Below are 15,850 nucleotides of genomic sequence, written 5' to 3' on the forward strand. Positions count from 1 at the left end.
GAGGTTTAGCATTGCTTTTGATAAAATAATTTCCATAGTTATAGACTTTTTAATATTTTTATACTTGCACTAATATTTTGACCCTATTAGCAATAATCAAATTTACTTACAACATTTCAACGCCCAAAATACAATCATCAATCATAAACATCCTTATAGTGTAAGTATAAATAAAAATGCATTCCCTAATTAGCAATATCTTATCAACTACACAAAATAAAGTGAGTTTAGGAGGTTATACAATAAGAACACTTAAAATTCCCAAGGCCTTAAAGCCTTTCTCCTATCTGTCCTCAAGCTAAAGCCTATAAAATGTTAAGAAAAAATGATGAATACAAACACTTAATAACTAAATTATGCCTATCCTATGCAATTGTTTATTAACTGATAGTAAAATATGTATAACATTTATAAACATGGATTTGGTATTTGTAATAAAATTCACATATATCCATGCTACTTGAATAGTCACATCATCTCATTCACATTTCACTTATAATATATGTTGCCATATGATGGCAGTCAAATGATAATGATATCAACAATTATCTCAACTTGCCATAAATTTAACAACCATGCGATACATTGGATAAAAATGCATAATTTAGCCATTCTTATATTTTTCTTATACCTTTTGACTAAAATTGTGGGCTATTTACTCAACTAGGGCTTTGTTCATGTGAATGGACTATTCAAACTCATCAATTATAACGAGTGATCTAGTCAAATATCACTATACTCACTCTTGAATCACTACTTTTCCTATTCTTAAGTATCGTAAACCCTATGATAATCTCCTTAACAAACTAGTGGAGTTAGTTAGGTTCGAGTCTTTTAACAAATAATGGGATGATCCCTTAATAAACAGTAGGACAAGGCTTATCCCTTAATTCCAATAATTGCTAGCCATTACCAAGTGAAATTTTATCCACTCATCTCCCTAAGTGAACTCCTACCATACAGATCATGCTAAATAATATACTTACTCATTCCACATGCTTAATATTAACATATTGGATTTACGAAATACATTACCCATGTAAGCATTACTGGTATTTTCATAAACATCCTGCACTTCCATTATCAATTCTGTAACATATTTAAATTCTCATTTAATCACACATGTATTATCATATGCTAATAAAACAACCATACTATATTATCAACTTGACAAATAGCATGCCTTGACACATAATTACGAGATGTGTGTTTTCAAATAATACTGTGCAAATATTGCCAAAGTGAGAAAATTAATACTTCACATATATTGCACATTTGTTGATTCATAAAACCTTATCTTTAAAGTCTATTATTACATTTTTTACAAACATAAATCAGTCAATAGACAATTATATGAATGATTTTTCCCAGTTACCTCATTTGAGATGTTAGAGATTTACCCCTCAAGTTAATACTTCTAAAGCTTGCTCTTAATTTCAAACTAATGCACGAACAATTAATCTACAATTAATAATGTCCAAAATCATCATTATCATAGTTTAAGCAATTTACTCTCTTTATTACAACACTTGAAATATCCCAAGGTGCTCATTTATAGCATTTAAACTTATTCGTTATGTTTGTTAACTTCCCTCTAATCTAACTAGCATCATTAAACTCCTAGCTGATCATTAATGGTATTCAAACCTCTTCAACCACCTTATTTATAATGAAAATTCAGTTATAAAGGCCTCTTCAACAACTAAAATGTGTAAACTCATAAATTTTAAGTTTTAAATATTTCAAATAACTTTCATTATTTTCATTTGAGTTAATGGTCTTAGACCTATAACCTATATAAACCAAAAATCAACTCCCCTTAATAAACCTTAACAAAAAATTTAAGAGAATGGGTTGGGAAGGAAGAATAAAAAATTAAGAGACTTACCTTTAGGGTTTAATAACTTCAAAATGTCTCCAAACCTCTTGAAATTGAAGCCCTAGCAGGGCTCTTCAAGTGTTCTTCATTTTCTCCTTTTAATTCTCCTGATCTTTCCCTTTGATTCATGTCTTATTTATGCAAAAACTAAGGCATGCATTGTGGCACACATCATATACACTTTGGCATGTGGTGCTAAGAAGTCCCTTCATGTTTTCTAATCAAATGCGCCATGGCATGCAACACACTTACTGCGACATGTGGCACCGAGACATTCTTTTTGGTTTTCTTCCCTTTTTTGATGCCCAAGTGACCCTAATGTTTCTTTATACCCAAATCTGTGGATGAGACCATAACAAAAAATGCTTAGTAGTCCTCTTAGATCACACATCACACTAATCTTACTTAGTTATCCTTAACTAGTATGATCAATAAGAGGTTGAATTTTAAGGATGTCACTTATAAGATGAAAGGAAAATTGCGTATGGGTTATGTGGAACAGACTTATTCAAAAATAAGTTCCTTCAAATTTATGAACCACAGCCAAATTTTTTGGAACCTAAGTATAATTTGAAATTAAAATACAAAGACAATAATATGATTACTTGTAATACATGATTAGTTTAATTATTTGATATGTGAAGTTATAGTTGTAAAAAGTTAAAATGATAATTGTAAATTACTAACGAACTGGTTGTAAACAATTATAACTTTGTTAGTATCACATGAGAGATTTAATTATTAGATATGTAAAGTCACTATTGTCAAATATTGATGTAACATTTGTGAATTGCTAATGAGGTAACTGTAAACAATTAGTGTTAAACTTTATTAGTAACTCATGATCAGTTTAACTATTAAATATATGAATACATAATTATAAAATATTGAAGCAATAGTTATAAATTACTGGCAATATAAACTATATATGGTTAGTATTAAATTTGTAAGTTTAATGCACAATCAATTTAACTATTGAATATATAAAGTTATATTTGTAAAAAAAAAATTGAAATGATAGTTGCAAACTAATGAAGTTATTGTATTGTAAATAAGTTAATTGATATAATGTATTTTTAATAAGAATATTATTATTTTTACACATTCATTTCAAATTATACTCAGATCCTCAAAAACTTGTTTATAGTTTTTAAATTTTATAGAACTTATCTATAAATAATTATTCATAATTTTTCATGTTAGATGGGAAACACTAGAAAAGAAAAAAGCATACGGACATCATATTACTATTAGCCGTGTTTAGCTTGCATGAAGCTCATCCTTTGCATCATCTTCAAAAGCTAATGAAGTTATTGTATTGTAAATAAGTTAATTGATATAATGTATTTTTAATAAGAATATTATTATTTTTACACATTCATTTCAAATTATACTCAGATCCTCAAAAACTTGTTTATAGTTTTTAAATTTTATAGAACTTATCTATAAATAATTATTCATAATTTTTCATGTTAGATGGGAAACACTAGAAAAGAAAAAGCATACGGACATCATATTACTATTAGCCGTGTTTAGCTTGCATGAAGCTCATCCTTTGCATCATTCCACTAGAAAACTTTCGGCCAAATTTTATTCCACGGATGTTGATGGAATAAATCTGGACACATCCTATTGCTTGTTTAAAGTCAATACTGCCCCCACGCGCTCCTCCTCTTCGCACCATCCGTTAAAATTATATAATACTATATATCAGGAAAGTAATTAGTAAAAGTCATCCTTAATTAATGCTTTTCACATACTCACACGTAACACGTTGATTAATATTAATACTTTGGATGTCTCTAAAAATAAAAGGAAATAATAAAAGAAAATAATTCATTTTAATAAGAGAGAATCTCATCTAAGAACCACAATATTTATGCATTTACGAATCACATCCAAAATATTTGAAATTTCATTGCAAGGAGAATTTAGTTGAAATAAATGTTTAGTGTAAAATAATTAAATTGTCCTAACATTTAAAAACATACAAGGTTATGGACTTAACAAATAATAGTAGTGGATTTATAAGTAAAGTTAAAAATTTAATAAGTCTTGATTGATAGATTTAACGTGGGTTAGATATAAATGCATAGGCAATGTTATGAACTTAACAAACAATACAAGAAAATTAATAAGTAAAATTATTAATTTAACAAGCTATAATAAATAGATTTAACACAAGTTAAATAATGCACAGATAAAGTTATGGACGTAATGAACAATACAAGGGAAATAACATGTAATGTTTGAGATTTTACATGTTAATTTCACAATCTTACAGTATAATTTCAGAGTTTTTTTTAGATTTGATTTGTAAATAAATAGCTAGGAAAATAAATTTATATAATTTATCCACCAGGGTCTTGTATTCCCCGATCCGCACTGCTCTAGGGCAGGGTAGTCTGCTTTCCGCCTTTCCGTCAACAGAAGAGGAAGGCACGAGAATGGGAAGAAAAAAACTTGGCCAGAAACACGCCAACGAAAACCAGTGACAGGAGCTTTCGGAGTGCTTCGCATTTACGCAGCCAATAGACAGACAGCGCATGGATTGATGACGTGTCATTGTCTGTGTTTGCCTGTTTGGACTCTTGAGCCGGACCGGTTTTTCTACAGCGTACCATATAGTGACGCTCCATGCTGCCCTGCATCGCAACCCTCCAAGTAAATCGAATCAATATATCCATATTATTATTATTATTATTATTATTATTATTATTATATCATCAGAAAGGCAGAAGAAAAATGGGACTCAAATTAACTTTCAAGAAAATATATGCAGTTTTTTTTTTAAATGGCCATATTTCATATATAGATTTATCTGATGCCTCCAACAATTGCATAATTTAACAAGATTTTCATTTTCAAAACATTTGATTAAGAATTAAACTATCATATTTGTTTTAAAAAAGTTTAACTAATCTTACATCTGATTATACATGAATTTTATTCAGAAGAAAACATTGCAATGGCATTGATTTTTATCCACTAATTATAACACACACACGTACATGCATAAGTATTGTGTGCATATATTCAATAAAAAGGGTATCAGAAGATTTTATTGGAAATAAAGTATAGTTTAGAAGTGTTCATGGAACAAGACAAGACCAAAATACTCTTGTCTTTTGTTTCATCTCAAAAAATGAGTGGGATTAGTTTTTTATCCTGTAGTTCGTCTTGTCTCATTTTAAATGGAATCTGATTCTCATGATAAAACAAAAAAAAATCATGAAAGAGAGATTTGATTAGTTATATTTATTAAATTTTATGGCTTGTTAAGCTGAAAATTAAAACAACATAAGTTCATAAGTTTAATCATTGAGTTACACTAGCTACACTTTAAAATAAAAAACACAATCATAACAATAATACTTTGAAATCAAGTGCACAATAACCTTGAATGATTTTCAGGTTACAGATATTATAATAACAACATAATTATTAAGTTACATAATTTAAATGAATAGAAGGTTATGTAAAAAGAATATAAAATAAATAAATAAAAATATATATTTTATTCTAATTAAAAAAACAAAATATTAAACATTAATAAAAGAAACAAGTATAATAATAAAGTCGGGATAGAATAAAATATCTTGTACCATTCGAAACATATTCTTACCTGTCTTTCTCTTTTAAAATGAAAATAAACTCATTCCATTATAATTGAAATGAAATTGTGTTAATCAAAATAGGACAGACTCGATCACTAAATTTAATGTTGTCAATACAATGTATCTTATGATCCACAATAAATTAAAATAATCAAGGTAATACAATCAATATCAGATGTAAAACATTAAACATTAAATTAAACTGATTATTAAACATTGAATGATTTTATTTTTTACTTGCGTGGTTTTATATTATTTAAGTTTATATTAATCTGGAGTGCCTTAACAAATTAGGCTAAATTATACAAAAATTTTCTAAATATAACTATAGAAAATGAAAACATTTTTCATCAAAAATGCTAATTTGATTAATCTGATAATGAAAATATTAATAAATATTAATGACTCAATTAAATTAAATTCTCTGTTAATTTTTTTGAAGGCCAAAAAAAAGGAGAAAAAATCTGATATGATATAAATATTTTTTTCATCGCAGATGCTGTCCATAAATTTTTCTCAAAATTTACGCTGCAGAGTTAAAATCCCGCCTAAACCCCTAGTTGATTTCATTTCGCGTGCAATTGAATTTCAATTTCCTTCCAGAGGCTTAATATCTCCGTCTTTCGCCGTTTCAAGCCCTAGTCACCCATCATCTCTTGTCCCCAACTCATTTCTCTCTCCTTCGGGAATCCTAGCCTCCAATTCACCATCCTGGTACGTAATTCCCCAAATTTTTTCGCCATTTTTGACGCTTTTTGTTTTCTGTATTGTTTTTTCTGCGTTTATTTTCCGATCGAGTTTCGAAGCAGAACTGATTCGGCTATTTAGCTGCAGTTTTCGACATGAAAGGTGGCAAATCGAAGGCTGAATCTAAGAAAGCTGATGCCAAGTGAGTTTCATTTTTCCTTAATTTTTTGGTTATTTAAATCCTAATAGATGCGCTTTCGTTCGAGCCCTAGGGTAAAAGGAGGAAAAAAGTCAGGCTCGTCAGATCTGGGATCTGAAATATTTTATCCTCCCTGGTCAACCTGCTTAGACGTCGCTCTGTCGTTTTTTGTTATTCCTTTTATTTGTGATGGCAGACTTGCTGTGAATAAGAAGGGCGGCGCCGCCACCAAGGCAGGCAGGAAATCAAGTAAGGGGAAGGCTGCGAAAGACCCTAACAAACCAAAGAGACCGGCCAGTGCCTTCTTTGTTTTCATGTAATTATTTTTTTTAATCCCTCCAGTTTGATTTCCCTTGTGCTCTCTGTCCTGTTTCCACCGGATATAGTTCCGGTCAAAGCTTTTACTCTTTCAAAAGGTATCAGTAGAGTTTTTTACTGTTATAATCTCTTTAATGATAAATTGCATCTACATATCAAGTGTGCTAGAAGCAATTGCTTCTCCACGAGACGTATTGACGCTGAACTTCTTATTGCCCCTGTCTGATGTTCATTCTTTCCCTCATTTTTCTAAATTTTATTATTATAGGGAGGAGTTTAGGAAGCAGTTTAACAAGGAAAATCCTGACAACAAAGCAGTGTCTGCTGTAAGTTCCTGTAACTCTGTTTATGATTTTTAGAGAATTAATCTAGTGGCTGAGCATTCATCTGCGTTGTTTTAATATGCCTGTCAAACCTTATATTGTTTAATTCGTCAGGTTGGCAAAGCTGCTGGGGCGAAATGGAAGTCCATGTCTGATGCTGTATGTATTCTCTGTTTTTTGTTTCTTATTTTTTCTTGAGCGTGTTGTGGTTTGTTCTTCAATTTAAAACAAGCTTGAATGATTTTAGGAGAAGGCACCCTATGTTGCTAAAGCAGAGAAACGAAAGGCTGATTACGAGAAGAATATGAAAGCTTATAACAAGAGACAGGTGCGTCATTGCGAAACACATTTTTGTACTGGTATCATGGTTTACTTTTCCAGCTTATACTTATCGTGTTTTCCTTGCGTGGCTTGTTAGGCGGAAGGTCCAAATGCTGCAGATGAAGAAGAATCTGAGAAGTCAGTTTCTGAGGTGAATGATGAAGATGAAGGAGATGAAGAGGGCAGTGATGAGGTTTGCTTAAATTTTAATTGTATTCTAGAGGCTCTGCCCGTCAATCTCATACAATTAATATCTCATTGGCTTTAATGTTCTCGTGTGCAGGAGGAAGATGACGAGTAGAGATGGACTATAGCTGTTCTGAACACTCTTGTCTTTTCATGTTAAGTCTATTTCCTGCTTCCAAAAAATATTGCTGCTCCCTTAATTGTTTTGTGTTGTCCCTTCTGGAAGTTAATAGTATAGTAGGGATTTAAGCTCTATTTGTACTTTCTAGTCTTTAGCTGAGTGGCGATGGCCTCTTGTAGAGCTTTTAGTTTGATCATATGCTTATCTGGCTGGAACCTGGTTACTTTGTATCAATATAATTGGGCCTATCATTCGCTGCATGTTGTAGCCTCAGTTTTTCTGTGATGTTTGTATCTTGTGGGTTGATGCAAGAAGCTCTTCCTTGTTATGCATGCTTTATGTGTATGCAGTAGCTGATGCTTCATGTTTGCTTGTTTGCAAGGTTTCAATTTTGTTCTCTCCGTTGTTATTGAGTTGGATGACTTCATGAGAAATTCCATCATGTATTGGAAATTGTTGGTGTCAATAGAACTTATTGTTGCTGGAACCGGTATCTGCAGGTGGTGATGTTTTGTGCTGTTGTGGAATTTTAATTATGTGGTTATGTTTCTCTTGAGGGTGTTTTAGTAGAACTATCCTTTGTTCTGTGTATATGCTTGCTCTGTGTTTACTTTTGTGAGGATGGTGATCGTGGTTTTCATGATCCAGATTATAAGATCTGAAGATTCTTATCGGCTAAGCATTTTGATTTTAATTTTACATCCTGGCTGACTTGTCATTTATAATATCTCATAGTAGGATGTTCCCATTTGATGTTGTGGCATTTCTTTGTTTTTTTTTTTCAGCTTTTGTACTTCAGTGATTGAAATGTCAAATCTGTTTGGTAATATGCTCCTTATGGTCATACACTTGTAATTTATATTGTTAGATGCTAGGATTATCATTTTGATATAGTATGTTTATCGTCTGATACTGAAGTTGTTTCTTTGCCTTGCCCTCAATTTTCAAATTCTGATGCCTATGAACGTCAAGATTTGGAAAAAGATGAACTACATGTGTTTCAGCTATTCCGGTGACCTTGACATTGTTGAAACATTGGTTTGGTTCTTCAAGTGTTGACTGATTAACTTTTGCTATTGTTGGTCTAAACTCAATGGGTTTTGTAGGAGCGTTATTAAGGTGCAATCCGTTGAATGATGCTGCGTGTTTGTCATTGTTATTTGTCACCAGGGGTTAACTTTTAGTCTTTATGATCGCTGTCTTTTGTACGTTTCTGATTGGGTTGAAGGATCATGTTTTACACATGAGATGTTTCTCATACGTTGACCTAAATTTTGCTTCACATTTAACTCAAGTATGTTTTGTCGGGGCTATAATCTTACGTATTTAAATAAACTGGAATATTGCAATCCTACTGTGCTTCCAACTATCCGAGAGGCCTAAGGGATTAGTTGCATGATTGTGTATGCGCTGTGCCAAGAATCGGCAAGCTTGACTCTATAGTTCCGGTTATAGTTGCTGCCGGAACCCAAGTTGGAGTGTTCGGTTTTTCTGAATGATTATTATTTCCATATTCTCTGTCAGTTCTTGCTGTACTGTGATGTGCAAGTAATTCTATTTTTTGAACCGAAGGAGCTACTCTGAATGTTCTCGCTGGATTTGCTTTTATTCCTTTGCTATTCGGTTTCTGTTTTTGCTGATGTTTAACTAGGATTATTCTATACTGATGTTTGTTTGAACCGGTCCAATTTGTTGATTAATTTTTGCCCCTCTGGGCTCGGGCTGGCTGGATCGCTGTCTATCGTTCCTGAAACGCTTTTGTTATGCGATCGTTCTTGGTATCGTGCATTTCTTTAACAAAAAAAGAAAGAGCAAATCGCAATATCAAGTGTATAACTTAAATCCTGTCATGTAGAATAGTGTCAAGTAAATAACTTACTAATATTGTTAATTAGCTAGGAGTAGATAAAGTAGAGGTTGCATCTAATTTTGATGGATTTACCTAACTTGGATGTTGGTGCTTTGTATCTGAAGATGCGTTTTAAGTCATTTGTGTTTGCGAATGCACGATATCTCCGATGACAACAACATTACTTTAGAAACATGTTTGATGCGAATAATGTATTAATGTGCCTATTGATAAGCGTGAAAGTCCTTTCACAATAATTCCTTTCTATTTTTGGTAGGTGGAGGAATTAAGGTGATATTCATAGAGTATTTTCTATTATTCTAACAAGTGTACTTTTCTGTAAAAAATGCCCTAACATAAATAATTTAATTTTTTGTCTCTGCAAACGAGTCTCATTGCCACGGTTTTTTATGCAAATATGAATGTAAGCTTAGAACTTTCATTGCATATGAGTATTTAATTCTTTGTGATAAGTTAAAATATTTATAATTTTTTATGGCTTATGTTTGATTTGTTTTGAGCAAATAATTATATTTTTTTTGTGTCGATAGTATATTATCAACATTATTTAATTTTGTAGATATAGGGATATTTAATTTTGTCACTTTTTAAGATGGAAAATGAAGTTTATTATTTAGATATTTAATTTTTTATGATAAGCTAAGATGTCATGAATTTTTTATTGATCATGCTTGATTTGTTTTGGACAAATAATTTTTTTAATGTTTTGGATATACAATTTTATATTGCTAATAAATTATAACACCATTTAATTTTGTAAATGCAGAAATATTTAATTTTATCATTTCTTCTATCTTTGAGTATTTGAAAGAATGTTTTTGTGCAAAAAAAAAATTATTTGAAAGAAGGTCAAATTATTTGTAAAGATGATAGTTTTGTCATATAAAACTCAAACTAAATATTAAAATATCATAATACAAAATATAATAAATATTAAGCTATTCATTAGGTTTGATTTTATAAAATAAACTATATATACAAAAATCCTTATAATAAATTGTTTTATTTAAACAATCAAGATCTAAGAATTAAAATTTTTAAATGTCTTGATACTTTCAAACAGTTGGAATTGCGAGGATTCAGTTTCGAATGACAAAATTAAGATAAATTATGCCCCGTGGCATTTTACCTTTTATCACAAACAGCACAAACTTCAGTTATTTCCAATCATAAAATGATCATCGATATGCAACTAAAAAGGATAAAATAATCTAAAAGGCGAAATAAAGAAGTAGCACAAATGAATGTTATAGAATAACACAAATTACGAGGCCAATTTATTAAATAGAGACCGTCCAAACAGTTAAGCATATGGCAATCAAAATATATGAGAGACACGTCTAATTTTTAAACAAATGTTACTATTATACAATGCATATGATATCATATCCCCTGGCATTAATGCAGGGAGTAAGTCCTAGTTGGTATATGACATTAGACTGCAATGACCCGAACTCTCCCAAACCCGCATACGCCACATGTTTGATACCGTCTTCGTTCACCACCAACTCTCCCAGCCTTAGATGCTTGGCCTCAAATTCAGATGAGAAGCTATCTTTTGTCCAAGAGAACGATCGGCCTGGGTGCATATTCAAAGAAAGTAACGTGAGCACGCACAAGCGCTGTGTAAATTCATTTCTTATTGATAAATTACACTCATGTAAATGCGACTCTCACCTGGGACCAGTATGATATCCAGATGCTGCGGATCTCATGTGTGACACGTGGGTCAGACAAAGCCTCAACCCATCGACGGACAAATCTATCTTGCCTGTAGGGAAAACACCGGGGAGAATGCAATATTTGTGTTAGATATGAACAATATTTTATTCATTTTACACTGAAAGCTGTAACAGCCACCTGTCAGGTGCCCAGGATCGGTATCTCTCTCCAGGTTGCTTGAAGTTGTTCTCCTTCTCAATTATGCACTGTAGATTAAGCAATTTGAGTCATTCCCACATTCTAGTCCTTCGACTGTTTGTCTTCAGAACTTAATCACTTGTTTTTCAAAACATTTATTACCAGTTTCTTCCTTCGACCCATCCATAACTAATAATACTAGGAATAAGCACCATTCAATTAATCGAGGCCCACTTTTTCTACTAACACCATTCACTTTCCTATGTAGGGCTTGACCAAATTTCATATTGACTCTGCTATGCATCTTTGTTTGACTTCATAAATTAGAAGAACAAAAATTGTCAGAATGTGTTTCTAATGATGCTTCTGAATGAAGTTTTCTGAAATATGATTAGAGTTTGCCAAATTGTGCAGTTTCTTGCACAAAACAATGCCCAAAATTAACTAAATATATACTAAATTGAAACCTATGGCCAGTGGTTTAATTTACCCAAGGATGTTCAACATTTTATATAATGCAATTCAGGAGAACTGAGAATTAACCTTTTCACGCTTTCCAGTAAGAATAGGAGGAGGCATGGGATGCCTTTCCGCATGTCGAACAGGATCATACCTCGAAGGGAAGTAATCGATCTATAAATCAGCAGCAATTCAGTGCAGTCGTTAGAAGAAAATAAAATAATAGCAGATAAACTGCAGTATGACAGCATGAATTAGGGAACCTTGAGCACATAAATGAATAATAGAATGGCATTAGGTAGTTGATAACTTAAAAAATGATAATTAGCCTTGCACAGGGGTAAAAAAGGAAAAAATGATTTACCTCTTCATCCCTATGCATAAAATTCATGAAGCCATCATAATGATTGTTGTGATGAGCACATTTGGGAGCGTTAGCAGGAAGTTGCAAATAGTTTGGTCCAAGTCTGTGTCTCTGTGTATCAGCATAGGAAAATATCCGTGTTTGGAGTAACTTATCATCTGAGTAGTATATTCCAGGTACTATAATGGCAGGACAAAATGCAAGCTGTTCATTCTCAGCAAAGAAGTTATCAATGTTTTTATTCAAGACCAGGCGACCAACAGGCTGCAGGGGTAAAATGTCCTCAGGCCAAGTCTTGGTTACATCAAGCGGATCAAAGTCAAATCTGTCTTCGTGATCAGGATCTATTATCTGGATGTAGAGTTTCCACTCAGGATAGTTTCCCGCAGCAATTGAATCATAAAGGTCTTGAGTTGCATGACTGTGGTTAGATCCTCCAACTTTAACGGCCTCTTCCTCCAAAAGACACTTAACACCACAAGTAGGTTTCCAGTGAAATTTCACATAGTGTGCTTTCCCAGCCTTGTTGATTAAGGTATATGTGTTAACACCAGAACCATCCATATGCCTATAATCTTGTGGGACACCAACATCATCAAATAAGAAGGTGAACATGTGAAGGCTTTCTGGATGGTGGGAGAAGAAGTCAAGAATCCTCCAGTTCTCCTGGATGTGGGACTTGGGATTGGGTTTAAGGGAATGGACCATATCTGGAAACTTCATTCCATCACGGATGAAGAAGACAGGAAAGTTGTTTCCCACAAGGTCAAAGTTACCCTGCCACCAGGTAGGAATAAAAATTACACATAGCACCATAAAGCAAACAACTATAACTACATTGTCTGCTTTGTAGATATATATCAACCATCCAGCAACTAAACTTGTTTTCTTAGTTAACACAGGAACTTCTTTAAATATGTGAGACACAGAAACGTTGATCTAATGCTCGCACTTACACAATTATCTATATGTACCATCAGAAGATAATTTTAATTCTGTACCCTCAAATCATTACCTCCCTGGTGTAAAACTTCACAGCAAAGCCACGAGGATCCCGCAGAGTTTCAGGGCTACCACGCTCATGGATAACAGTAGAGAAGCGGACAATGACTGGTGTCTGAACTCCAGGCGCTCGAAGGAAATCTGCACATGTCAGTTGAGAAATGTCATGCGTGACTTCAAAAAAACCCTTTGCACTGGCTCCCCTAGCATGGACAACACGTTCGGGAATGCGTTCCCTATCAAAGTTTGCAAGCTTCTCTACCAGATGATAATCTTCCAGGAGAATTGGACCTGCAAAATGGGATAGATATAAATAATTTAAAATTACTGATATACAACCAAATTCACTCCTTAAGCTTTACAACAAATTGATCAATAACAACACCCTCCCTATTTTGACCAAGTCATTGAGGCATTCCTTCCCTTACAATAGCTTAGTAGAACCTGAGACTTTACTTTTTCTTCACACTTAAAACATTCATCAACATGAATAAAAGAAATAAACAAACCAATACTGTGAGAAAACATATTGGCATGTAATAAACAAGGTTAACAAACATCAATATAATGAAGCCTGAATACTTAATAAGTCATACTCCCCCCAGTCCTATATGCAGGACACCTTCCAGAAATAATTTTTGGTCCAGAATGTAAGACAGTTTGTAAAATTTAAACTACTTTTTTTTAATTTTATCCTTTCTTGATTAACGTAAAGGTATTTAATATAATTGTATTATTATTAAAAATCAAGGATAAAAAGGAAGTACATCTCAATTTTTTGTGACATCAGGGGAAAAAAAAACTTTTCTTTAAGATGTGTGAAACAGTTAAAAATGTGTTACAATAAAATTGAAAGGAGTAATTACTGAAGCTATCAGCTAATAATAAAAATCTAGTCAGCTATTTTCAACTACGCTATTGGTACTCACTGGCAATAAGCTACTTTTAACATTGATTTCAGAACAATAAGACTAAAATCATTTCACAACTTGGTGCCCAACCAACAATAACTTTCTTGTTGAATTTGACTATTGACCGTTATGGCACTCAGATTAAATCATCTTAACAATCAGGTTCCTTCTGAGGATTTTAGAACTTCCGCCAATAAGAAGTCCATAACCATTCAAATGAGCATTTTTGACATCAATAGTTTACACAAAAATTATGGATAACGTCCCCAGGCCTAATTAATATTGTCTCACGTACACAAAGACTGGAAATTGCAAAAGTAAGCAATACCTCTAGATCCGACGGTTAGAGATGAGTTATTATTCCACACAGGAGCACCAGAATTGGTAGTCCAGAATGGAGAATTGAAGGCGCTTGATGAACGGTACTGCGTTGCATAACAAAAGCAGCAAACTAGTCAGCAGACATCCTATAATCATAAATTCATAATCCTAGAAACAAAAATACCCACTCATATACATGAGTAGATAAGTCATGATGTATCGTTTTTATTGGGGGGAAAATGCTTAAACGATATTTCTGAATTGATTTCCAAATAGACAAAATCAATACAGGAAGAATTACGAAAATCAAAACAAAGAAGGAGATTGAAGATTTCTTAAACCATAAAAAGAAAAGAAAGATTTCAATCTCACCTCTAACAGGAGGAGGAATAAACTGAAAAAATAGCATGAAAGAGTTTACAGTTGAGGAATAAAATCGGAAGAATTGATGTCGAAATTCCAGTACCTTGTACGGATCCATGAATAGGGTTACAGCAGCTAATCGAACGAGAGGGAAGAGCTTTCTCCTTCGTGCGGAGATCACAGGACTTCACGCCTCATCTACCGATTTATAAACTTCTTTATGACATATATACGGCAAAGAAAAAAACTTATTTCTAATTATAATTATTATGGAATTTAACGTGGCGCTCCCGCTGCGACTCGAGTTACAAATTAACGTCATCTCGTTTGGGTTCACCAAAAAGGAAAAGGAAAAGGGGGGGAAAAAAAAAAGACAATATCTCGTTTGGGAACCATCAACGAAATGCCGCGTTAAAATCCGATATTATAATTCGACTTAAAAATAATTACTTATATTTATATTTTGCTGTTAAATTGTTTTTGGCCTGAGCTGTTAAACTTTTTCATCAAAACTTTTCTTGATTGTAAAAAATATATATTTTTCGAGACCCGAATATATTATTGTACAGCCTTTTTTTAACATTGTATTATAATATATTACAATTACAATTTACAATAAAAACAGAGAAAAAGTATTAGTTTATAATTTAGAGGTGTGGGAAGGCATCATCATTTCATGTTTTAAAATGTGAATATGTTCTGACTTTAATCATTAACTCTTTTTAAATTATTCTGCATCTTTGTTATACTAATTATTTTTTAAGATATTTCATGAGAAAAATGCAATACCGTTTGAGCAATTATGTGATATTTATGTGTTTATCATTATTTAGTGGATTTATTTATACTGTTATGAGCAAGTTTTTAACAAAACAATACAGATTTAGATGTTCAACTTTAATAAATAAAATATACTCAAAGAGCACCCAGTATTTTTAGTATGGTATGTGGTTTAGAAAAAAAAATTAATTAACTGTTTTAGAAAAGCACTTGTTTTCAAACGAAGATATATTGAAAAAAACAAACTGAATGATCGTCTGTTGAAGTTA

General features: G+C 32.4%; 2 protein-coding genes across 3 annotated transcripts; one reads left to right on the forward strand and one right to left on the reverse strand.

Moving 5' to 3' along the window:
• The first annotated feature begins 6,050 nt into the window (after nt 1-6,050).
• Nucleotides 6,051-7,911, forward strand: LOC129318524 (HMG1/2-like protein). Of its 2 annotated transcripts, none has more exons than XM_054963346.1 (8): nt 6,051-6,210; nt 6,331-6,385; nt 6,579-6,698; nt 6,969-7,026; nt 7,138-7,182; nt 7,271-7,351; nt 7,442-7,537; nt 7,628-7,911. In XM_054963346.1, exons 2-8 carry the CDS (start codon nt 6,339-6,341, stop codon nt 7,643-7,645), a joined length of 465 nt encoding a protein of 154 aa, XP_054819321.1. In that variant the 5' UTR covers nt 6,051-6,210; nt 6,331-6,338; the 3' UTR covers nt 7,646-7,911. The 2 variants fall into 2 exon arrangements, with proteins under 2 accessions (XP_054819321.1, XP_054819322.1); XM_054963347.1 differs by having other exon boundaries at nt 6,070-6,210; nt 6,325-6,385.
• A 2,857-nt stretch (nt 7,912-10,768) lies between these two features.
• On the reverse strand, nt 10,769-15,061 carry LOC129318256 (catalase). The gene is made up of 8 exons (XM_054962953.1): nt 14,905-15,061; nt 14,446-14,542; nt 13,220-13,497; nt 12,205-12,981; nt 11,925-12,014; nt 11,382-11,449; nt 11,199-11,292; nt 10,769-11,100 (listed from the first exon to the last, which is right to left on the reverse strand). The coding sequence occupies exons 1-8, from the start codon at nt 14,917-14,919 to the stop codon at nt 11,041-11,043; spliced, it is 1,479 nt and encodes a 492-aa protein (XP_054818928.1). The 5' UTR covers nt 14,920-15,061; the 3' UTR covers nt 10,769-11,040.
• Between the last annotated feature and the right edge of the window lie 789 nt (nt 15,062-15,850).

This window comes from Prosopis cineraria, unplaced genomic scaffold (assembly GCF_029017545.1).
Source record: "Prosopis cineraria cultivar Desert tree isolate PC_DT_omini unplaced genomic scaffold, ASM2901754v1 PC8, whole genome shotgun sequence".
In the NCBI taxonomy this organism is placed as follows: Eukaryota; Viridiplantae; Streptophyta; class Magnoliopsida; order Fabales; family Fabaceae; genus Prosopis; species Prosopis cineraria.

Coding starts and splice junctions, on each gene's coding strand:
- LOC129318524 (XM_054963346.1), top strand. CDS start 6,339: ATGAAAGGTGGCAAATCGAAGGCTGAATCTAAGAAAGCTGATGCCAA. Junction 6,386..6,578: donor TCTAAGAAAGCTGATGCCAA/GTGAGTTTCATT, acceptor TTGTGATGGCAG/ACTTGCTGTGAATAAGAAGG. Junction 7,027..7,137: donor ACAACAAAGCAGTGTCTGCT/GTAAGTTCCTGT, acceptor TTAATTCGTCAG/GTTGGCAAAGCTGCTGGGGC.
- LOC129318256 (XM_054962953.1), bottom strand. Junction 12,015..12,204: donor TTATGCATAGGGATGAAGAG/GTAAATCATTTT, acceptor GCTGATTTATAG/ATCGATTACTTCCCTTCGAG. Junction 11,101..11,198: donor GGATATCATACTGGTCCCAG/GTGAGAGTCGCA, acceptor ATATGCACCCAG/GCCGATCGTTCTCTTGGACA.